The 24,923-nt window shown below is 33.8% G+C and overlaps 2 protein-coding genes and 1 long non-coding RNA gene across 3 annotated transcripts; 1 reads left to right on the forward strand and 2 right to left on the reverse strand.

Annotated features, from left to right (window-relative positions):
* Positions 1–8,452: 8,452 nt before the first annotated feature.
* LOC115715126 (protein MIZU-KUSSEI 1-like) lies at positions 8,453–9,842 on the reverse strand. Its single transcript, XM_030643939.2, has one exon. It carries the CDS (start codon positions 9,694–9,696, stop codon positions 8,836–8,838), a length of 861 nt encoding a protein of 286 aa, XP_030499799.2. The 5' UTR covers positions 9,697–9,842; the 3' UTR covers positions 8,453–8,835.
* A 642-nt stretch (positions 9,843–10,484) lies between these two features.
* LOC115712480 (uncharacterized) lies at positions 10,485–11,340 on the reverse strand. The gene is made up of 2 exons (XR_009687422.1): positions 10,915–11,340; positions 10,485–10,818 (listed from the first exon to the last, which is right to left on the reverse strand). It is a non-coding gene; the product is annotated as an uncharacterized LOC115712480 (long non-coding RNA).
* A 9,761-nt stretch (positions 11,341–21,101) lies between these two features.
* Positions 21,102–24,604, forward strand: LOC115723796 (uncharacterized). Its single transcript, XM_061114316.1, has 4 exons — positions 21,102–21,964; positions 22,622–22,687; positions 23,758–24,025; positions 24,111–24,604. Exons 3-4 carry the CDS (start codon positions 23,759–23,761, stop codon positions 24,342–24,344), a joined length of 501 nt encoding a protein of 166 aa, XP_060970299.1. The 5' UTR covers positions 21,102–21,964; positions 22,622–22,687; position 23,758; the 3' UTR covers positions 24,345–24,604.
* The last annotated feature ends 319 nt before the right edge of the window (positions 24,605–24,923 follow it).

Raw genomic sequence — 24,923 nt, forward strand, 5'->3', positions numbered from 1 at the left:
TTTGTCAGTGAGGTGTACCATCGGCAAAAGGTTACCGATGAGGTTTAGTTACCTTTTATCGATGCAAAATCTCGTCGACAAAAGTCTATTTTCTTGTAGTGTTTCAAGCTTATTTGTCAAAGTAAAGCAAGTAAATATGGTGATTGTTCCAGTATATGTTGATGATATTATTATCACTAGAGATGATGAAACAAAGATTCATCAAACGAAGGAGAACTCGTTAGTTCGCTTTCAAATGAAAAAACTTGGCGAATTAGAACACTTTCTTGGATTAGAAGTCGATCGAACTAAGAAAGATTTATTTCTCTATCAACAAAAGTATGTTAAAGACAAACTGTAAATATTTAGAATGCTCAAGTGCAACCCCATCTCAACACCTATGGAAGCTAATACAAAGTTATGTGCTCATGTTGGGAAGGACTTGCCTGATGGAACAATGTATAAACCTCTAGTCTGGAGTCTAATCTATCTTACATTGACTTGACCATATATTTATTATGCAGTCGAAGTGGTAAGCAGATATATGCAACAACCAAAGAAACCACATTTAGAAGTAGTTCGATGAATATTGAGATATGTCAAAGATAAATTAATTATGGTCTCCTTTATAAAAAAAAATGTGATAAGTGCAAGATTGTTCGATATTGTGATGCGGATTATATGCTACTGATCATGATACACGATGATCAACAACTCAATATGTATTAATGCTTAGATCTGGAGTATTATCTTCGTGTAAAAAAAAGGTAACTAATAGTGTCCTTATCAACTACAGAAGTAAAATACAAAGCATCATCAATGGCCGCTCAAGAGACTTTGTTGTAATTTCATCAACAATAACACTAAGAATTCAATCCTAAAACCTGCAATAAACTCACAACTTGGACAGCAATAATGAACACAAAATGGTTAACAACACAATGAATCAAAACCAGAAATCAAACAAAGAACAACACACGATTTTATCCTGGTTTCGGTCCTAGAGATCAACATGATCCCTGGCCATACTCCAGCTGAGAAACATCACCAAATCTTCATTAATGTGTGGAATAAGAGAGTATCAATACAATCACAGCCCTGTAGTACTCGAAACACACCAGAGAGAACAGTCACAATTTCTCTCTTCCAACCCGAGTACACCCCTTGTTCTTGACCCTCTTCAAGAACAGAACACTCAACTTAGAACCCTAAGAAACTATCTCAAATCCTCTCTCTTATCCTTCTATCCTAAAGTGAAAAGAATAGACTTATTTATAGGTACAACTCATACTAGGAAATAACACCAATTAACTAACTAACATAACAAAAAGTTAGTTAAATTAGTTGGCTTAGGTGAGTTGGATAAAGAGTTGGTTTAGAGAATCAATTTCCAAAAATTTCCACCTTGATTCTCTAAAGCAGCCTACTAGAATCTTTTTGCTGAAGCCTTGATGATGTGATATCTCGAAATGTTTAGCAAACTGAGACAATGCATCAGTTTGTTGAATGTGAGAACCTTAGTTCCCATGTCAGCAGGGTTGTCACTTGTGTGCACCTTTTCCAATTCCAGAACCTTGTCCTCAATCTTCTCTCGAATCCAATACAATCTAATGTCAATGTGCTTGCTCTTCTCATGATATACAGGATTCTTGCACAGGTGAATAGATAACAGACTATCAGAATAGACTAACCCTTTGTCTTTGAGCAGCAGCAGCTCTTGCAATATTCCTTGTAACCAAATAGCTTCCTTGAAAGCTTCAGTGGTGGCCATGAATTCTGATTCAGTAGTTAACAGTGCCACCATGGTTGTTGTTGTTGTTGTGATTTCCAACATATACAGCTTTTGATAACCAAGAACACATAGGGAGTGGTAGATCTTCTATTATCCCTGTTTGATGCATAGTCAGGACCAACATAGCCTTCTAACCTCACATCAGATGTGTCTTTCTGATAGATCAGACCATACTTGATTGTCCCTTTCAAGTATCTAATCAGCCATTTTACAGCATTCCAATGCTCTAACCCAGGGTTTGCCATAAACCTACTCAAAACACTTAGAGAATGTGCTATATCTGGTCTAGTACTGACCATGATATACCTTAGACATCCAACAACCATAGCATATGGTACACCTCTCATATTTTCCCTTTCAGTTTCAGTTTTAAGGCAGTACTCATTTGACAACTTGAAGTGCCCTGCAAGTGGAACTGCAGTGGCCTTAGATGACTCTAAGTTAAACTTCTTGATCACCTTCTCAATGTAGCTTCTCTGAGTTAGCATCATCTTTCCTTCTTGCTTGTTTCTTATGACTTCTATCCCCAAGATTTTCTTGACTGCTCCCAAGTCTTTCATTTCAAATTCAGAGTTGAGTTTGTTCTTAATGGCTTGTATTTCAGCTTTGTCTTTGCTGATGATCATCATATCATCAACATATAGTAATAGGTACACAACCTTAGCTGTCCCTAGTTCCTTGTAGTAGAGACAAGAGTCAAATTTTGACCTTGAAAAGCCAATACTCTGAACAAACTGGTTAAACCTTTGATTCCATTGTCTAGGTGACTGTTTCAATCCATACAATGACCTTTTAAGCAAGCAAACCAGATCAGTTTTGCCATTTCCCACCCGAAAACCATGTGGTTGTTCCATGAATATCTCTTCATCTAGAAAACCATTTAAGAAAGCAGTTTTGACATCCAACTGCTTAACTTCCAAGTCATTGTGTGAAGCAATGGCTAACATCATTCTAATGGTTTTGTACTTCACAACAGGTGAGAAGATATTTGTGTAATAAACTCCCTCAACCTGTGTGAATCTCTTAGCTACCAATCTAGCTTTACATCTAGGTGGTTCACCCTCTGACATTCCCTCTTTTTCTTTGAACAACTATCTGCAGGAGACAACTTTCTTATCTTTTGGTCTTGGCACCAGAATCCAAGTTCTATTCTTCTTCAAGGAATGCATCTCCTCTCCCATTGCAGCAAGCCATTTCTTCTTTGATTTGCATGCAATTGCTTCTTCATAGGTAGTTGGTTCAGGTTCACTATCAGATTGTATCATAGCCAGGGCATAGGCTATCAAATCAGCTTCAACATACCTCGGACGTCTAATTTCTCTCCTTGTCCTGTCTCTAGCCAATTGATAGTTGGTCAAATCTCGTTGATCATCTTGAATGGTTTCCACGGATTCCACCTCAGTTGTATCTGTACCAACCTCAGTTGTGTCTGCAACCTGTGTTTCCACCTCAGAAGATGTCCTTGCTTCTGGTGTGTGGGGTAATTCAATGGAGACTTCAATCTTGTCAGTGTTGATCTCCAACTCAGCAAGGTCATCCCTGTTAGTACCTGCAACATCAGAACCCTTGCGCTCCTTGGCTGTCAAGTGCATGAAATCATGCTCATTAAAGACTACATTCCTAGATATAATAATCTTAGGTTTTCCATTTTCAACATGACATAGTCTATATCCTTTAACACCCTTAGGATATCCAAGAAATAAACATTTAATAGACATAGGTTCAAATATGTCAAGTTTCTGGTGTGCATATGCAGTGCAGCCAAATATTTTCAAGTGATTCAGTTTAGGTGTAGTGCCATGCAATTTTTCATAGGGAGTTTTTAAATCAATCACTCTACTAGGGCTCCTATTAATCAAATAACATGCAGTGAACAAAGCCTCTCCCCAATAGATTTTACCTAAACCAGAACTAATCAACAAGCACCTAACCTTGTTCAACAAAGTTCTATTCATCCTCTCAGCAACACCATTTTTCTGAGGTGTGTGCTTAACAGTCCTATGTCTAACAATTCCAAATTCAGAACACAACAAGCCAAATTCAATATTAATGAACTCTAAACTATTATCTGTCCTAAGCACTTTCAATTTCCTTTCATATTGATTTTCCACTTCAATTTTCCATTGTCTGAATTTCTTGACATTCATTTTTGGTTTTAAGTAAATAAACTCATACATGCCTACTGAAATCATCTACAATAGACAAAAAATAGTGTTTACCTGAGTGAGTTCCAACCTTGTGAGAACCCCACAGATCAGCATGAACATATTCTAATGGCCTTTTAGAACAATGATGACCTGATGTAAACTTCAGTCTATGATGCTTCCCCAACACACATGCTTCACAGAAAGGTAATGAGTTGGGTTTGAAATTTCCTAAGAGCCCTTGCTTGGTTAGTTCTTTGATCCCTTGTTCACTCATGTGACCCATCCTTTTATGCCACATTTCCATCTCAGTTTCTTGGTGTTGCACAACACTAGCTTCACAAGCCATCACTGTTTCTCCTTGCAAAATGTACAAACCATTCTTCTTTTCACCTTTCATGATGGTAAGAGACCCCTTTGCAATTCTCATCTGACCATTGCTAGACTTGTAACTGTAGCCTTCATCCTCAAGAGTACCAAGTGATATCAAGTTCCTTCTAAGTTTTGGTATATGCCTCACTTCATGCAGCATTCGAACAGTACCATCAAAGTGCCTAATAACAACCTTTCCAATGCCAATTACCCTGCAAGAATTGTCATTTCCCATTAGTACAGTACCATAATTTACTTTCCTATAGTCAATAAAATTTTCAAGAGTAGGACACATATGGTATGTGCATCCAGAATCAAGAATCCAATCATTAGTGATTCTTTGATCTGAAATCATGTACAAGTCCATCAGATGAGCAATGATCTGATTCTTCAACATTAGAAGCAGAATCATGCTTCTTTTCTCTGTCTTCTTTGAGTTTGTTCTTAAACTAAATGCAGAACCTCTTGATGTGACCTATTTTCCCACAGAAATAACATTTTCTGTCCTTATGGTATTTTCCTCTTGATTTTGATCTTGACTGGGATCTATGTTGGCCTTTGAAATGATCTTTTCTGTAGTGATCTCTGCGCCTGTTGTTGTCTCTTCCTCTGGCAAGGTAAGCTTCATCCTTGACATTGTCTTTCTCCTTGGCCATTTCTTGTTCTTTGGATTTCAGGGCTCCAAGAACATCATCAAGGGTAAGAGTATCCTTTCCATACTTGATAACAGCTTTCAATTCCTGATATGCAGGTGGCAAAGATCTGAGAAGAATGACAACTTGGCTTTCGTCATCAACAGTGTGCTTCAAGTTAGCCAATCCTATAATGATTTAGTTAAATACATCAAGGTTATCATCTAAAGACAAATGAGAAGACATTTTAAAACCATATGAAGATTCTAACAAATTAATCTTGTTAGTTAGAGAGGGTTTCATGTAAATCTCTTCAAGCTTGCTCCATAGTTCTCGAGCTGTCTTCATGTTCTGAACCTTCCTTCTCACTGTATTGGACAAGTACATTATGATAGTGTAGTATGCCAATTCCTCCATATCTTCAAGTTCTTCCTTCTGTAACTTGTCAGTGAGTTCTCCCTTGGGTTTCAATGCCTTGGAAACTTTTTGATGAACAAGAATTCCCTTCAAACTTTCCCTCCATAGGCCAGAGTCCCCTGTCCCATTGAACTTCTCAAGTTCAAATCTTGCTGATCCTGCCATGACTGGTTGCAGATGAGTCTTGATTGAATCTTGATTCTTGACTTCCTCAATTGGATCTTGAACCTAAGCTCTGATTTTGTTGTAATTTCATCAACAATAACACCAAGAATTCAATCCTAAAACCTGCAATAAACTCACAACTTGGACAGCAATAATGAACACAAAATGGTTAACAACACAATGAATCAAAACCAGAAATCAAACAAAGAACAACACACGATTTTATCCTGGTTCCGGTCCTAGAGATCAGCATGATCCCTGGCCATACTCCAGCTGAGAAGCATCACCAATTCTTCATTAATATGTGGAATAAGAGAGTATCAATACAATTACAAGATTAAGAGCAATCACAACCCTGTAGTAATCGAAACAAACCAGAGAAAACAGTCACAGTTTTCTCTCTTCCAACCCGAGTATACCCCTTGTTGTTGACCCTCTTCAAGAACAGAACACTCAGCTTAGAACCCTAACAACTCTCTCAAATCCTCTCTCTTATCCTTCTATATCCTAAAGTGAAAAGAATAGACTTATTTATAGGTACAACTCATATTAGGAAATAGCACCAACTAATTACTAACTAACATAACAAAAAGTTAGTTAAATTAGTGGGTTTAGGTGAGTTGGATAAATAGTTGGTTTAGAGGATCAATTTTCACAGAGTTCATGGTTGATAATAAAGGATTTAAATAGTCTATATATTTTATGCAGTGCAACTTTATTGTGATAGCCAGTCTGCTATTAGCTTAATAGAAAATCTAATATTTCATGCTCAAATAAATGTGGAAGTGCATTATTATTTTCTTAGAGAGAAAGTTTCACGAGAGGAGTTAGAGATGCACCAAGTAAAAAGCGAAGATCAAGTATACCAGACATATTCACTAAAGGACTCAACACTTGTAGATTTCAAAAACTCAGAGAACAACTAGCATGAAGAGTCGTTGTTGAGGGAGAGTGTTAAAATCACCACCGACTGTACATAATTACATATTAACATTTCTCTATAATTTTCTAGGCTTGAGCATTTAAAAGAATTAATTAGATTTATGTAGATGTGTGGAGACTTTTCTAGTTATTGGGCATAAGCCGAAAACCAAAACAAATTTGAAAATTCTAGTTAATTAAGGTAGCATTTGGTAACACTTTTTTTTTTTAAAAAAAATTTAATCACAAAAATAAAAGTAATTTTTTTAAAAAAAATTTGTTTTTGAAAAACAAAAATGTGTTCTATAACCACTTTTGTTTTTTAATTTTAAAATAAAAAATAAAAGTGTGTTCTATAAATTTTATTTTTAGTTTTATTTATTGATTTTATTTAAGTCGAGTCTGAGGCGGGGTCTGAGGTCGGGACCGGGGGCGGGTCCAAGTTTGGGGCTAGGTCCGTGTTCGATTTTCAAGGTCTAAGTTAGGGTCGGAGTCCAAAATATTGATTAAAAAAATATTTAAAAAAATTTTGAAAGTGATTTTTTTTTTTTTGTTTTTAAAATTTAAATTCTCAATTAAGAAATTGAAAAGTAAAAACAATTTTATAGAACACGATATTAGAAAATATTTTTATTTTTCTAATTTTAAAAACAAAAAAACTGATTATTAAAAAAGTATTACTAAACACATGTTAGTTGCACTATAAATCACCTTAACCATCTATATATAAATGCCAATTTAATAGAAAGCTTATTGTTCACTTTTGTGATACACTAGTTGAAATTACTTGTTGTGTTGTTAGAATTTTGTGACAATACATTAGTCTTTAGATGCTTGAAATGAGACCTGCTAAATCAATTCTTATCAGTATTTCTAAAGTTTAGAACGAGTTCATGTGATCAGAGAAAATGATATTCCACAATATTTCTTCTTTTCCTTTTTCTGTACTCATTGTATCTTGTATTATTTTGTCAAAAGTTATAATAATTTTTCTCCTCATGATATAATACATTTTTGTACTTTTAATTAAGTATTATGGTTGTATTACTCCTATTATTCCCTATTCCCTCAGAGAATTCCCCAACAAGCACCTGCACTACACGATAGATAACTCTTGTCTCTCAATGAAGGCCCAACCCAAAAAAGTTGATGAGTCACAGCGATGTATTATATAATTAATGACTCCATTTATCTAGCCAAGCTTGAGAAATCAGAGAATTAAAGGATAATTTTTCATATATATATTTATGAGTAATGTATATATATAAATAAATTCAAATTAAGCGTGTGAGCAGCAGTAGTGGAGATCATATTAAGACAATAAAATATTAGAAAATTAGCTTTATAGTGTAACGAATCCCAATTGAAATAGATGTGGGCTAGCTTTATATATACAATATACATGAGACGATCGAGCGTTGTAGAATAGTACACACGTCCTCGTCGTCATGTCCAATATTTCTTGACGCAACGACAAAGGGAATCACAAACAGCTCATGCGAATGCATACCCATTTTATCAAACAAAAGCTTTCTCACACCAAAACATTATTTATGTTAATTACTCTTTAATTTCCACATTACACATAAAATTTAAGAACGGACAAAAAAAAAACATGCATATATTTATAAAGGCAAAAGAAGGAAGACAAATAATGTTTATGTATATATAGAAATATTTCTTATCTTTATTCTATGCTTTTTATTAGCTACTTTACTTTTATTTGTCCGTTATCAAAATGCTGTAGTTACTTCTACATTTGACAAAACATATTTATTATTAACACTTTTGGCCGGTATATATGGTCTCACTTTCAATATACACCAGCATATATTTCTATCTAATCAGCTGTTACAATATACACTAGCACCAATCGGTCTTTCAAATTTTCATATGTACTACTGAGAATATTCGATGCTCTAATTTATTCTAAGATTAAAATCATTATCGATCCAAAAAGACAAAAGTAAATAATAAGAATAAGAATGATAATAATAATAAACAGAAGAAGAAGATTAAACAAAAGTAGGTTGAATTAATTCTTTCGGTCTCATTTTTATTTAGGCTCTTAATGGCCAGAGAGTCATTTACATGTAAATTTAACACTTAATTCTATAATACACCAAAAAAGTACTAGTAGTTAATAAACATTGATCAATATCTCAAGGTTACAAAGCTTATAAAAAAATAATATTAATACCCCAAATCTAGATCATAAAGCTTGCTTCAACAAAAAGCTAGCACAGCTCAAAAAACACAAGAAAGTAGAGAACTTATTACAGGGCACTAATAATTTACAAGCAAAAGAGATATACTTAATATTCCATAATTAACAAACCAATTTTAATTATTTATTTTTTTCCTTCTTTTCCAAAAAAAAAAAAAAAAAAAAAGGAAGAAAGAAAAGAAAAAATCACCGTGAACGATATAAGAAAACGCTGAGTTCTTGACCAATAGACTCGTCCGGGTCAATCAAATGAAACGACTCGGAATTCTCCGACCCACAGACTCTCTCAAAGTTAGCTCTGAGGTACATAAGCTCATCGTCCCCAACGACGTCGTTTGGTGCATTGTTAAGTTCTTTCTTGCTAATAACTCCGGCACCGGTTACCACCGATCCCATGAGCTTCAGCGCCTCCAAGTCACTTTTCCCCGGCCGCCGCCTAACCGCATAACCAGCTCTCCTTCCATTACAGTACATGGTCCAAACTGGAGTGGACAAAAGAGAAGTACTGTGATTATTACAATTACGTTTATACCCCGGAATAGTAGACTCAGCTTGAATATCATGGCTAGTAGTCTCCAGGGCAATTCGGAGATTTCCTCCTCTCATTTCCCGAGCTAGAGTCTTGGTCGAAACGGCGAGTTCCAGAAGGAGAATAGGAGCATCATTGGGAGATGATGAATATTTTGGGGATGTTTGGATGCAGAGGCTAACTTTTCCCCGTCGGTATCCGAATATGGTGCCAGTGACGACGTTGCAAGTGGAAGAAGAGGAAGATGATGAAGTGGAGGAACAAGAAATTCTTGGTTGGGAATTATAGTTGAAGTAATAATAATGGGATTGGGGGTAGTGTTTGGCTATTGTTTTGTTTTGATTAGGATGGTACTGATCATCATTATCGTTATTATGAATGTTGCAGCATGGGATAATAAGCTCCATGAAAGAGCGAAAAAGCTGCCATGAGCGGACTTGTTTATGGCAGTCCACCACCGTTACGCCACCTCCGCCTCCTGAGAAGTTGGCAGCGCTACCGATTCTTGGATAGGCCATTTTCAAATGAACCAGGCTTTTCTTTTATGATATTAGGTGGGTTGCGATGTTAATAGAGATGGTGTTCGGGTTTATATAGAAAGAATTATATCAGCAAACTTAATTGTTGTTAATAATTAACTGTGAGATTCTATACATTATATCTTTCTATATTTTTGTTATTATTGTCCATTAATTGGGTGGGAAGATGTATTATATGACTTATAAAGAGAGATACTGATATATTTTTAAATTATTTATCTTTTGATTTTAATTGGGTGGGAAGATGTATTTTAAATTATTTTAATTATATTAAAATACATACTTAGAACAGTTTTATCATATGTATTTTATTCTTCGATGGGCTTATTTAGTAGACCGTACACTATTATAAAAAAGGATATTCCGGTTGGTGAAAATGTTGATTTTTTTTCGAGAACTTGTTGTGTGTGGTTTGAGCCAGTTGATCACTCCCATTAGTGATGTGGTAGAGTGATTCAATTTTTAAGTCAAATATAAGCTAGCTTAGCCTATTAGTAAGTTAATTAGTTTTTTTTTTTTTAGTTTCTAAAATGGACAGGTATAAATACCTCATTCATTCTCTCCTTTATCGAGATTTGTAATTCAGTTTTGGAGGGTTGTATATTGAGCTGGAGTATCTGATCTTGAGACTCACAGTGTGAGATTTACTTTGTAATTTGAGAGTGGTTTTTTGAGTTATTCTGTACTCGGATCCATCTTCATCATCAATAAAGATTTAACCATTATAGGATTTATTTGTTCATCTTCTTATTTGATTCTAAAACTAGTGTTGTTTCAGATTCACTTATTTACCCTTAAGTTGTATAACACTAATCATAGGGTTTGACAAATATACCCTTTCATCAAAGACAGTTACAAAGACAGTTACAAAGACAGTTACAAAACAGTTACAAATATCTTTAGGGCTCTGCCCTAGATTAGATCACAGAACAGTATATAAAAGGAGGTGCTTTTCTCAGATACAACAAGCAATAATATACAGAGCAAAAATAAGAGATACAACAAAAAGTAAATAGTCACAGCCAGAGAGAACAATAGATTCAACAACAGAGAAAATGAGAGCCTTTTGGCTAAGAGTTGTCATCTCCATGTGAGCTCCTCCTAGAGTGTTCATGTAAAAGAAAAGAGAGTTTTTGTTAGTATCAAAAGTGAGAAAAACAGAGAGAAATACAAACTGTTGTAAATCAAAAGTGTAACCTTTGTTTGATGATTAGTGGAATCAAGCTGAGGGCTTGACGGAGAAGTAGCCGGTTGTTTTGGGCGAACTCCGAGATCAAATTTGGTGTCTCCATCTTTATCATTTCTGTTTGTATTTCTAACCCTAATCTCTATATTGTTCATATTTGTATTTGTGTGTATGTTGAGTGTTCTTGCTATTTTCGGGTTTGATGTGTTTTTTGGCCGAAAGTTAAAGAGTTTTTCTGGGTTAGTATTTCGGTTAGAAGCTTAGGTTTTCTTGGTTTGTATTTTCGGGTAGAACAAAAGGAGAGTAAGAAAATAAAACCTAGAAAACCCTAGAACACCATTTTTGCTACTGCCGAAAATAAAAGGTGGAAGCTTTGTATTTTTGGGTGTAGTTTCGGGTATATAGAGAAGAACAAAGAGAAACTTATATCTCTTGAACCTGTAGCAAGAAAGTGAATACATATTAGAAGATCCCATAAAAGTTTGCTTGCTGTAAGAAAAAGAAGAAAGGATAGAAAACCTTGCCTTTTCATTTCTGCCATTTGAAGAGAAAGAGAAGCTTGAAGAAACCCTAGGTTCGGCTGTAGCTAGTAAAGAAGAAGAAAGAAAATATTAGAAGAACACATAAAATCCTTGCTGCCATTAGAGGATAAAAGAAAAAGCTTGAAGAAAAAAAAAGGAACATTTAAGAACCCTTGTATTTCGGTTGTAAAGAAGAAGAAGAGAAAGGAAAAATACAAAACCCTAACCCTTGAATCTTGCTTTGTATTCTGCCATAAGAAAGAAAGAAAAGTTGGAAAGTTTTTGAATTATTTTGAAAAGATTCTTGTGGCTGCCGTATGTAGAAGAAAGCTTTAGGTTTTGTGTTATATCTTTGGCTTTTATACTAGGGTTAGATCTTTAGGGTTTGTTTTTGTGTCTTCTTGGGCTGAAGACTTAGTGGGCCGAATATACATTGAGAAAAGGTGTTGATTGGAGAGAGAAACCTTGTTTTCTTTGGGCTGGTTTTTGCTTGTGTGGGCCGAGACCTTTGGTGAGAATAAAGAGTTGGTATAACTCTTTTAATGTTGACTTGATTGGTTGTTGGGCTCTTCACTTTGGGCCTGGAACAAATATTGGTAAATTGTATTAGCTATAAAATTGACACTATTATTTTGTGGATACATAAAATAATAAATTTTAGAAAAATACCAATTTGCATATAACATTAATTTTGCTTCTTAAAGTGTGTTGGTTAGAACTATAATTTCCAACAGTGGTATCAGAGCCAAATTATTTCCGCAAAGAGATTCAAAATTATACAATCAAAGAAGCAAGTTTGAAAGATATTGAAAATCAAGAACACAAGGATGGACATGAAGAGGAGGAATTAGATATTGGAGATTTGGAGGACATTCTAAACCTTTATCTAATTTGATTTTTTAACAAATACAATATGAGTAATTTTAAAGTTGATGTTGATAAGTTTGATGGATCAGGTGACTATAGAATATGGAGGAGGAAAATAAGATCTCTACTGGCACAACAGAAGCTGTTGAGGGTCCTTGAAGAACCCATTGAATGGCCTGAAGGAACAACCAAGATACAGCAAGAAGAGTATCTTGAAAATGCATCGGGATTATCATATTCAACCTAAGTGATGCAATCATTAGGTTGGTTGATAAGGAAGAAACTCAAAGAAGATATGGAGGAAGTTGGAAGTGCAATTCCAACAAAAGTCACTAACAAACAAGATCTTTCTAAAAGAAAGGATCTTTGGCTACAAGATGAATAGATCTAAAAGTCTTGAAGACAACTTAGATGAATTTCTGAAGATGCATATAGAGTTGGCTAACTCGGGAGAAGGAGAAGCGTTGAGTGATGAAAACCAAGCAATCATCATTCTCAACTCATTACCGGAATCCTATAAGGATGTAAAGATAGCAATAAAGTATGGAAGAACTTCGATTACCCTAGATGAAGTCATCTCTGCACTAAAGTCTATGGACTTAGAGATGAAGAATGACAAGTTGGGGAGCTCTAATGGTGAGCTGAACTTGAGTAGAGGAAGGCCTCATGAGAAGAAGCCTTGGAACAATAGGGGAAGGAGTAATAGCAAAGATTCTTCCAAGGGTGGAAGATATGGAAATGGGAAGTCTCCATCAAGAGGACAGAAAGATCCTAAAGGCTGCTATCACTGTGGTAAACCGGGGCATATCAGAAGAGACTGTTATTTTTGGAAGAAAGTAACGAGAGGAAGAACAAGATGGTAGCAATGGTGACTCAAACCGGGGAGAGAGAATCATTTCTCAAAGGAAAAGGGAAAGAAGCATGAAGCCAATCTAAGTGATGGCTATGAGTGGAGAAGTTTACATTATCGCAACTAAATTCAAAGAAGAATGGATTTTAGATTCGTGATGCACTTTTCACATGACTAATAATAGATCTTTACTTTCTGATTTCAGGGAATCTAAAGGAGGGAAGGTCATCTTAGGCAACAACCAAACATGCCATATTGAAGGCTTAGGTAATGTGAGCTTTAAAATGTATGATGGTATTGTAAGAACTCTTACAGGTGTAAGATTTGTGCCTAACTTAGCTAGAAATTTAATTTCTATAAGTATGCTAGATGACCTTGGTGTTGTGAGTAAGATTGAGACAGGTACAATGAAACTAAGCAAAGGTTCCATGACCATAATGAAAGGCTACAAGGAAGAAGGATTATACTACCTAAAGGGAGAACCAATTTCACATTGTCACAACACAACAGAAACTCTTGAAGATTCTAAGGCAATCTTATGGCATAGAAGACTTGGGCACATGAGGAGAAAGGCTGCAAATTATGAGTGAACAAAATCTTTATGCAAGGATAAAGTAAGTAAAGTTGATTTTTGTGAGCCTTGCACATTGGGTAAGCATCATAGGCTTAAATTTAAAAGTGTGACACATAATTCTAAAGAAATTTTAGAATATATACATGCTGATTTATGTCCAAATTTTAAAATACGCTACTCATGGGGGGAGTAGTTATTTTCTATCCATTGTGGATGACTACTCTAGGAAAGTATGGGTTTTTCTTTTGAAACATAAAAATGATGCCTTTGTAAAATTTCAAGAATGGAAAATTTCAATTGAAAATTTAACTAACAAAAGAGTTAAGACTCTTAGGACCGATAATGGTCTAGAGTTCTGCAGCGATTTGTTTAACATGTATTGCAGGAACAATGGCATTCAAAGGCATAAGACTGTAAGATTAAACCCGCCACAAAACGGAGTAGCCGAGAGGATGAACAAGACTATTTTAAATAAAGCCAAGTGCATGCTATTCCAAGCGGGGTTAGCTACGGGATTTTGGGAGAAGCAAGACTTCACACAGCCTTATTTGATAAACCGAAGTCCATCAAATGCCATGGAGTTAAAGACCCCGAAGAGAGATGGTCGAAACCACCAGATTTATCCCACTTAAAAGTTTTTGGGTGTGCAGCATATGCACACCAAGGAGAGGGAAAGTTAGAGCCTAGAGTTCTAAAGTGTGTATTTTTGGGATATTCAGAAGGAACAAAAGGGTATAGACTTTGGGTAAGAGAAAAAGGTTTTAAAACTATTAATAGTAGAGATGCAATATTTGATGAAAATATTTTTCCATGCATTGCTACTAACCCAAATGTTTTAGGTTCTTGCCCTAGTACTAACCATGCAGGTAACTCAATCAACGTTGATCTAAGACCTACTACTCCAAGTGATGAACAAGGAGAAAACACTGTTCAGGTGGAACAGGGAGAAGACACTGTTCAGGTGGAACAGGGAGAAGACACTGTTCAGGTGGAACAGGGAGAAGACATTGTTCGAGTGGAACATGGAGAAAATACTGTTCAGGTGGAACAGGGAGAGAAGATTGTTCATGTGGAACAAGGAAACCTAAGGGAAAGTCAAGCAGAGGAGTTGGAAGACTACCAGTTGACTAGAGACAAAGTTAAAAGAGCACCTAGACAGAATCCTAAGTATAGCTTCAACATTTGGAATGAAGACATTGCATATGCACTGTTAAGTGCTTTGCAAGGACAGAAGAACAAACCAGAAAGTTGTGAAGAAGCTATGAAGAGCAAAAATGCTAAGAAGTGGAACTGTGCTATGGATGAAGAGACAGACTCTTTGGGTAAAGAGAAGACTTGGGTTTGTGTTCCAAAACCCAAGGGAAGGAGTGTTGTGAAACATATGTGGCCCTTTAGACATAAAGGAAAATGCAGTAAGAAAAATAAAGAGTTGGAGGATATGAGTAAGATCCTCAACTCTAATGGGATTGATTCAAAGATGTATTTCATGTTGAGTACCATACCAGATACAACATATACTATAGTTGCTGTTAGCAAGTATATGGTATTGACTGGGAAGATACATTGGTTGATTATCATATGGATTTTAAGTTACTTAAAGAAGACCACATGTGTTATACTTGCGTTTAGAAAGTCACAAAACCAAATGGAAGGATTTTATGACTTGATCTATACAAGAGAGAAAAACAAGGTGACACAAGGAGGTGTCACAAACATGAAGACCATGGTGTTTGTCCTAGCTAAGTTCAAACTGAACATGCTAGGGATAAACAAATGGTACTGACCTTTGGGGTCATTCAAGCCCTCATAGCATTATCAACTATCCTTGGGTAAATAAGAGAATCTGGGTGGAATTTGTTGTTTCAGATTCACTTATTTACCCTTAAGTTGTATAACACTAATCATAGGGTTTGACAAATATACCCTTTCATCAAAGACAGTTACAAAGACAAGCATAAAGACAAGCATAAAATAGCTAATAAATATCTTTGGGCTCGCCTAGATTAGATCACGTAACGTATAAAAGGAGGTGCTTTTCTCAGATACAACAAGCAATAATATACAGAGCAAAAATAAGAGATACAACAAAAAGTAAATAGTCACAGCCAGAGAGAACAATAGATTCAACAACAGAGAAAATGAGAGCCTTTTGGCTAAGAGTTGTCATCTCCATGTGAGCTCCTCCTAGAGTGTTCATGTAAAAGAAAAGAGAGTTTTTGTTAGTATCAAAAGTGAGAAAAACAGAGAGAAATACAAACTGTTGTAAATCAAAAGTGTAACCTTTGTTTGATGATTAGTGGAATCAAGCTGAGGCTGAGGAGAAGTAGCCGGTTGTTTTGGGCGAACTCCGAGATCAAATTTGGTGTCTCCATCTTTATCATTTCTGTTTGTATTTCTAACCCTAATCTCTATATTGTTCATATTTGTATTTGTGTGTATGTTGAGTGTTCTTGCTATTTTCGGGTTTGATGTGTTTTTTGGCCGAAAGTTAAAGAGTTTTTCTGGGTTAGTATTTCGGTTAGAAGCTTAGGTTTTCTTGGTTTGTATTTTCGGGTAGAACAAAAGGAGAGTAAGAAAATAAAACCTAGAAAACCCTAGAACACCATTTTTGCTACTGCCGAAAATAAAAGGTGGAAGCTTTGTATTTTTGGGTGTAGTTTCGGGTATATAGAGAAGAACAAAGAGAAACTTATATCTCTTGAACCTGTAGCAAGAAAGTGAATACATATTAGAAGATCCCATAAAAGTTTGCTTGCTGTAAGAAAAAGAAGAAAGGATAGAAAACCTTGCCTTTTCATTTCTGCCATTTGAAGAGAAAGAGAAGCTTGAAGAAACCCTAGGTTCGGCTGTAGCTAGTAAAGAAGAAGAAAGAAAATATTAGAAGAACACATAAAAATCCTTGCTGCCATTAGAGGATAAAAGAAAAAGCTTGAAGAAAAAAAAAGGAACATTTAAGAACCCTTGTATTTCGGTTGTAAAGAAGAAGAAGAGAAAGGAAAAATACAAAACCCTAACCCTTGAATCTTGCTTTGTATTCTGCCATAAGAAAGAAAGAAAAGTTGGAAAGTTTTTGAATTATTTTGAAAAGATTCTTGTGGCTGCCGTATGTAGAAGAAAGCTTTAGGTTTTGTGTTATATCTTTGGCTTTTATACTAGGGTTAGATCTTTAGGGTTTGTTTTTGTGTCTTCTTGGGCTGAAGACTTAGTGGGCCGAATATACATTGAGAAAAGGTGTTGATTGGAGAGAGAAACCTTGTTTTCTTTGGGCTGGTTTTTGCTTGTGTGGGCCGAGACCTTTGGTGAGAATAAAGAGTTGGTATAACTCTTTTAATGTTGACTTGATTGGTTGTTGGGCTCTTCACTTTGGGCCTGGAACAAATATTGGTAAATTGTATTAGCTATAAAATTGACACTATTATTTTGTGGATACATAAAATAATAAATTTTAGAAAAATACCAATTTGCATATAACATTAATTTTGCTTCTTAAAGTGTGTTGGTTAGAACTATAATTTCCAACAACTAGTAATTATGTTTTGCTTTTCATTTTAATTCAACTATGTTTTTAATCCAATTCTTGTTTCATTGTAATTTTTAATTTTGTTCTTGAGTGTGCATCTTTGCACAACAAATGGTATCAAATCTTAGGATCCGCTGGAATATGTTTTACTAGGACCTAAATTTACTTACAAGTATACATCCTAAATATGAATTTCTAAAACGATGAAAATAAACACATAAAGTATGAGAAACCTTATATTAGTTGCAGCGGAATCAAATGACTCATTCCCTCAGATCTCTAACCCTTGTATCGTTTCTGTCGCAGAGTATAATCAAGATCTGAGTCCGAAACTCCTTCAGTTGTTTGGATTCTTCACATGTCTTACACACTATGATTGAGGACTAACTTGATATGGGTGGACATGCACTTAATCACTAAAGGCTGAATTTTAATGGTAAAAAACACTAAGGATTTCAAATTAGAGAAGAGAAAAGAAGAAGAAGAAGTCGCAAACTCTCTAGTTGTCTCACAAGAAGAAAACTAGGTCATGCATCATTAATTGGATTATTATGAGACCATTCTTTTCTTTTTATACTAATTCACTTAGGGTTATGATTGAATTACTTAGAATATAAAATGATAAAAGAATGACAAAAAATAGACTAAGTGGCCGGCCCCTATGTGGGTCCATCACTAGTTAGATTTTTGTCATTTTGTCAACCATTAATCTATTTTTCACAAATACCATTTTTTACAATTTCAATCCTATAAATGCTAAAATTATTTATTTAATAATTAAAATTAATCATCAAATAAAATTGTCATTTATATTATTTATTAATTAGACTCCACAAAGTCTCTTAATTAACAAATAAACCCTAAAATTCTATTTCTTCACAATCAAGCGATATCTTAGTGAAAATTCATAAACTAGACATAGTATTTTAGAATTATAATTGATTAATTAAAATCAATTAACTGAGTCTTACAAGCAGTTTGTCTCAACTAGTATGGGGACCATGGGCCAATATAACTGAGCTTCCAATAAGCAGATCTAGAATTCACCAAGTAAATTCCTTGACTTATTAATTCCTCCTTGCACCACTATAGATTTGGAATCACACTCTCAATTATATAGAATGCTCTATATGTTTCACGATATAGATACGCTATAAATTATCCATTGGTTATAATTCTAATAATGAACGATCCTCTATAGATGATTTACATAGGGACAAATTTACCGTTACACCCTTCAATATATTTTATCCTTAAAATACTTAGCATCCTATAAATGATAGTGAACTAATATAATCACTAAAATAAGCGCTCTAATATTTATCTCTATTAAGCCAAGCTCGAAGGAAATCATCGTTTCACTTCTATGTCTAGATAGAAGCTATAGATTCTGTATCTATGATTAGCGCTCCCACTCCCATGTCCTTAATCTATATGTCACGAGAAGATCCATTAGTCGACTTTAACGAACAGATTGAAGAACACAAATAATACAATTGAACTAGAACCTAATCACAGGATTGAGATCATTTGATCTAAGAATATCAACTAGATGATATTGAATTGAATAGATATTACGGTAGCTTTATCATATCTATTCCAAGTTCAATATCGGTCTCTTTCGATGCATACTCCATACATCCAACCCAAGCTTACTTTAGCCAATGCCTTGGAAAGGACATAGCACTTATCCAAGGTGCAAGTAACTACATTGTAGATTATCCTATCAGTTAAACCCTGTGTAGTGATAAATTATAGAAATACATTTAATCACACAATCTTGATTACTTTCCACTGTATTGACAACACAATAAACAAGAATATCAGTGTGATAAAGATTTAGATGAATTTATAAATCAAATAAATAAATAAATGATCACATGAACTAAAGAACACATTAAATAAGTAATGACACTACTACAAAATTAGGCTTTACAGGCAGTGTTTAAGGCCTTTCAGCGTCAATTTTAGCAAAATTCGCTACCGACGCTGTTCTAAGTGACGCTAAAAGGGTTAAAAACAATCGACGCTGTAGCGACCCTACGGCGTCGGTTATTATGAAAAAATTGCCTCCGTAGGATCCTTACGGCGTTGGTTATTATGAAATAACCGACTCTGTAGGGGTTTCCTATAATTTTTTTTTTCAGCTTTAAAATTTTGTGTTTTAAATATTTTTTTTTTATTTTTATTAAAAAACTAATTTTTTTTTCATGTATATATTATTTTATTATTAATATAATTAAATTAAGTATAAATTATATATAATAGATATAAATAAAAATTAAATTAAAAAATTAAATAAATACACATTTACATTACTTGGATTACTTTGAGTGTTTGAATATAAGTTTTTTTTTGTTAAAATTTTTTATTTTATAATATGTGTTTGTATTTTTTTTAGTATCTTTTTTTATAATTTTTTAAAGTTATGTTTTGTATAATAATTAGTATATTGAATAATAAATAACATGTAATATTTCAATTTTTATGTAATTTAATATTTTTATATATTTAAATTTTATAATATGAGTGTGTATTTTTTTTTTCTAGTATATTAATATTATTTTTATAATTCTTTAAGTAATGTTTTGTATAATAATTAGTATTTTGAATAATAAATAATGTATAGTATTTTAATTTGTTGTTTTACTTAAAATAAATTAATAGAGTTCTTCTGTTAAGTATTAAAATTAATATTTAGTATCTACTTGTTAATTCTTATAAAAGTATAGGTTAAAGAAAGTATACCTAAAACAAGATAAAACAAGTGATGATGACTTAGATAATTTCTAATTATCATAGCATTTTCCATTAATATTTTAATTCGAGTTTTATCAGTCAAGTGCTTTCTAGGATAATAGAATTTAGGGTTCTAATTCTAGAAACATAATTATCTTTACTTTAGTTTAAGTTTTATGATACATCATTGGTATGTTTAAATTTTAAGTGACATTGTATTCATCCTTAGGTATGCTAAATTATTATTAATTATAATTTGTGAGACTTACGCGTCAAACCCTAACAACTAAGAAAGCATACCTCATACCAAAAATTATGTACTTGATATTACGAAAATTATGAACACTACGCAAGTATACACAGTCAAGTAGTAGCTCACACAAGTGAGGTCGAACCACAGGGAATTGGATTAATTACTACTAAATTATACTTATGATTCTATCTGGAAAATCAATACTTTTTGCAAATTCAGGAAAATAATTCAGAAACTTAAAATAACAAATGAATATTAATCAAGATGAGGGAACATGGAGGAGAATCCTGTTGTTAGTTTACCAATCGTTAATGCCTAATTGCTATCATTTTCTTGAAGTGAATGACAGATTATAAATTAACCTAACTCTTTTAAGATCTTTTAGGTTCTAAATCACATGTTCTCTAATTAATCTTTTAATTAAACTAACATGAAATCAGCATTAAGCAATAATCTAATTGTCGCAAAGGCTATGTAAATACTTTCGTTTCACATCAAAACCTAGATTATCCAATTTTAGCATTCTCAATTCTCACTTTTCAGATTTCGAATTGAGATCATAAAACATGTAAAAGGTAATCAATCTTACACATGGAATTAAACACAAATATAGATAATTTTCACAATCAAGATGGAGGAATGGCAACTACTCATTAACTAGGCAAAAGCTTAAAAAACATTCATCATCCTCCCTAAATGGGAAACTTAGCTCATAACAATAATAAAAACATCCATGATTAATTCTGAAACAACACTAGACATTAAAGAAAGAATAAGGGTAAAAGAAAGAAACTAGAAGGTGATATCACTCTGGGTCTTCAAGATCGCTTCCTCTCCTCTTTCATCCACTTTTCAGGTCTGTTCTTGCTTACTTCACTACAAGAAAAGGCATTTTTACCGGCGCAGTTCGTCAAATGCGCCGGTAAAGGTTGTCGAGATAAAACAAAATCTGAATTCTCACTTCCATTTAGGCTTTACTTTTACCGGCGCATTATTGCGCCGGTAAAAGTCTGGTTTTACCGGCGCAATACTGAATATGCGCCGGTAAAAGTTACCAAATGAAGCGCCAACAGGCGCGAGAAGTTTGCCGCCTTTCATTTCATTTATTGTGGCGCTTGTTTACTTTTACCGGCGCATAATTGCGCCGGTAAAAGTCTCAAAAAAAGAGAGGGAAACTTCCCGCGTGGATTTCCTGGTAGGTGGGAATACTTTTACCGGCGCACCATTGCGCCGGTAAAAGTGTTAAAGGAAACGTGTGGATTTTGATGTGATAAGTGAGAATACTTTTAGCGGCGCAATTGTGCGCCGGTAAAAGTATATATTGCGCCGGTAAAAGTATTTACTTAAACGCTCGTTTTTGGCTACTTTGGTCAGATTTTAAAAACACTTTTACCGGCGCAATTGGATGCGCCGGTAAAAGTATATATATGAATCAGGAGCACGAAGCCCCCTTCTTCTCCTCCATTTTTCATTTTTTTGCCTAGGTTTTCTCTGAAAACCTCTCAGCCCCCCTCTCTCAATCTCTCTTTGATTCTCTCTCATTCTCTATCAATCTCTCTCAATTTCTAACCCCCCCTCTCAATCCCTCTCAATCCCTCTCTTTTTCTCTTCAAAAAAACCACCACCACCACCTCCAACAACACCACCACCGTCGGCCACCACCACCATCGACGGCGGCCGAGCTACGCCAGCCACCACCGCAGACCACCAAGCCCCACCTCCTCCAATTTATTTAAGGTATTTTTAATTTTTTTAATTTTAATTTTTTTTAATGTTTATATGTATAGATTTGTGTATGTATGTGTGTATTAGTATATGTATGTGTATATGTATGTATTTCTGTATGTATGTGTATGTATATTTATGTGGGTATAAATGTATGTATGTGTATAAATACATGTATGTATGTATATGTATGTGTATGTGGGATTATGTATATATATATGTGTATGTATGTGTATGTGGGTGTGTATATATATGTGTATATGTATGTATGTATGTATGTGTGTATGTATTTATGTGTATGTGTATGTGTATGTGTATGTGGGTGTGGGTGTGTATATATAAGTATGCATGTATTTGTATGTGTATATTGGTGTATGTATATATATATGTATGTATGTAAAGAAGTATGCATATATATGTGTGTGTATGTATGTATATATGTATGTAAATATATATGTATATGTGTGTGTATAAGTGTATGTGAGTGTGTGTGTGTGAGTGTATGTGTATGTGTATGTGTATGTGTATGTGTATGTGTATGTGTATGTGTATGTGTATGTGTGTGTGTATGTGTAAGTTAGTGTAGGGTAATAATGGATATGTGATAAAATTTTTAAATTTTTATAGGTATTAAATTTTTAATTTGGTTTTACTTTTTTATGGAATTAGGTCCGTGTTCGACCGCTCGGGATTACCGCTAGCTGCCTGCAGTTGTCATTTTTGCACTCGATTCAGGTATGTTTTTTTGCTTTCGCTTAGTATACGTAGCAGTGTTTGTTATTAGTTAATATGTATATGCATGTTAGAGAAGTAGGTTCTGTGATAAAATTGACTGCTGTTGGATGGGTGGATTATTTGTTTGTGTATATATTGTATGGAAATATTTGTTTGTGTTATTTATAGGTATTAAAAATTTTGGGTTTACACTTTTTAAGCCGTTATGCTGCCGAAATTTTAGTAGAAAAAATGTAAAATTAATTGAATGTTGAAATTGAAATTGAAAATATGTAATTAAAAAGTTAGTAAAATAATAATTTTTTTAGGTATTAAAAAAAATATTTTCAATTTAAATAATAAATAATTAGGAAAATATTTAATTATGAAATGTAATATATAATTTTAAATATAATAAAATGATATTATTAGTTTTAATAAGTTAGTAATTTTAATTTAAATAAAAAATGATTAAAAATTAATAAATGATTGAAAAAAAAATTAAAGAATGTAATATATAATTTAAAATATGATAAAGTGATATTATAAATTTGAAAAAGTTAGTAATTTTAATTTAATAATAAATTATTAAAAAAATAATAAAAGTGAAAAATGTAATATATAATTTAAAATATAATAAAGTGATATTATAAATTTTAAGAAGTTTGTAATTTTAATTTAAATAATATAGCATTAAACAAATAATAAAAGTGAAAAATGTAATATACAATTTAAAATATAATAAAGTGATATTATAAATTTAAAAAAGTTTGTAATTTTAATTTAAATAATAAAAGTGAAAATGTAATAAAATGATGTTATAATAAGTATAAATGAGCATAAGATATTGTAAAGTATATGATAAGATATTGTAAAATAGCATAAAATTAAATTTGTATTATCTTTTCTTGATCTCTTTGGTTATACACCAAAGATAGGATTTAACAAATGTATTTGTATTATCACATAGTGATAATTTTTTTAAAAAATTTACACATGCACGAAATACCTTAGACCCGTTTAGAGAGGCGGAGTCAGTAAGGACTCTTAAATACGCTTCTCCAAATTATAATAAAGTGTTGTATATGTAGTATGTCTACACCAGGTGGCAGCAGTTCGAAAAAGAAAGGGGTCAGAGGTAAATACAAAGGCAAGAATGTTGAGGAGGAGCTCTCCAAAACACAATCTGCCAAGTTACAGATTGAGCTGCACGCAGAGACTGGCACCCCCGTCGGCAAAAACGGAAAAAAATTCAACAATATGGCGAAATGGATGACTCGGATGTCTATCCCCATTAATAAATTCAAATGGGAAGATGTCAGTAGAGCTGACATCAATGCCCTCTGGGATAGACTTGAGGTATGTCTTAATAATTTTTTTAATTTCTAAATTACTATACTCTTATTAAATTGTAATTAATGTATTAATGTGTAACTTTTTGCAGACCAAGTTTGTCCTCCCACGAGATAACCCTACATTCGTAGACTACGGTGAGTACGAGATGTCAAAGGGTTTACGTGACTGGAGGGCAGACTGCAAGAAAAAGTGGATACAAAATATTGAGGAGCTTGGACAGGAGAGGGCCGACATGTCACCTCCTGAGGGAGTAACTCAAGAGGTGTGGAGTGACTGCATCGCTTATTGGAGCACAGACAAACAAAAGGTACATTTTTTTTAAAATTTCTAATTTTAGTAATGTTTAATTTATATAGTCAATAATAAATAATTAATTGTTAGAAAAATTATTAATTTCAGGCGAGAGCAGCGAAAAATAAAGAAAGTCGGGGTAAGATGAAATTTCTAGGAGGCTGGGGCTCCAAGCCTATTGTTTCACATGTTGTCGAGGGGGTAAGTTTATATTTAACTATCATTCATTTAAATTTTTCTAGTAAAATAACAATACTAATATATTTTCTCTTGAAAATAGGCTAACCCCGACACAGGAAAACTGCCAACTGCGGTGGAAACTCTTCAAAAGTTTCACCATAAAGGCAACAATTGGCGCAACGAGTACGCACAACAAGCTTACGTAAGTTTACATTTTAATTCAATTTTTATTTATTTCTTTCAATTTATTTTGTATTAAAATTAACCATTTAACTTATTTGTTTGTTTTAGGAGCAAATGGTTGAAATAGCGGCAACTCAACCAGCGCCCACTGAAGATGAGCCCGATGAGCCTGCTGTCGATCCTACACGGTACCCCGAGACTTTCCTGTTATGACGCAAGTACTCGTGGAACGATCTCGACATCTTAG

The sequence above is a fragment of the Cannabis sativa genome, chromosome 4 (genome assembly GCF_029168945.1).
Source record: "Cannabis sativa cultivar Pink pepper isolate KNU-18-1 chromosome 4, ASM2916894v1, whole genome shotgun sequence".
Taxonomy (NCBI): Eukaryota; Viridiplantae; Streptophyta; class Magnoliopsida; order Rosales; family Cannabaceae; genus Cannabis; species Cannabis sativa.

Excerpts from the sequence above, each read along its gene's own strand:
- LOC115715126 (XM_030643939.2), bottom strand. The coding sequence starts at position 9,696 with ATGGCCTATCCAAGAATCGGTAGCGCTGCCAACTTCTCAGGAGGCGGA.
- LOC115723796 (XM_061114316.1), top strand. The coding sequence starts at position 23,759 with ATGTCTACACCAGGTGGCAGCAGTTCGAAAAAGAAAGGGGTCAGAGGT. Across the intron at positions 24,026-24,110 it reads CCCTCTGGGATAGACTTGAG|ACCAAGTTTGTCCTCCCACG; the intron begins GTATGTCTTAAT and ends AACTTTTTGCAG.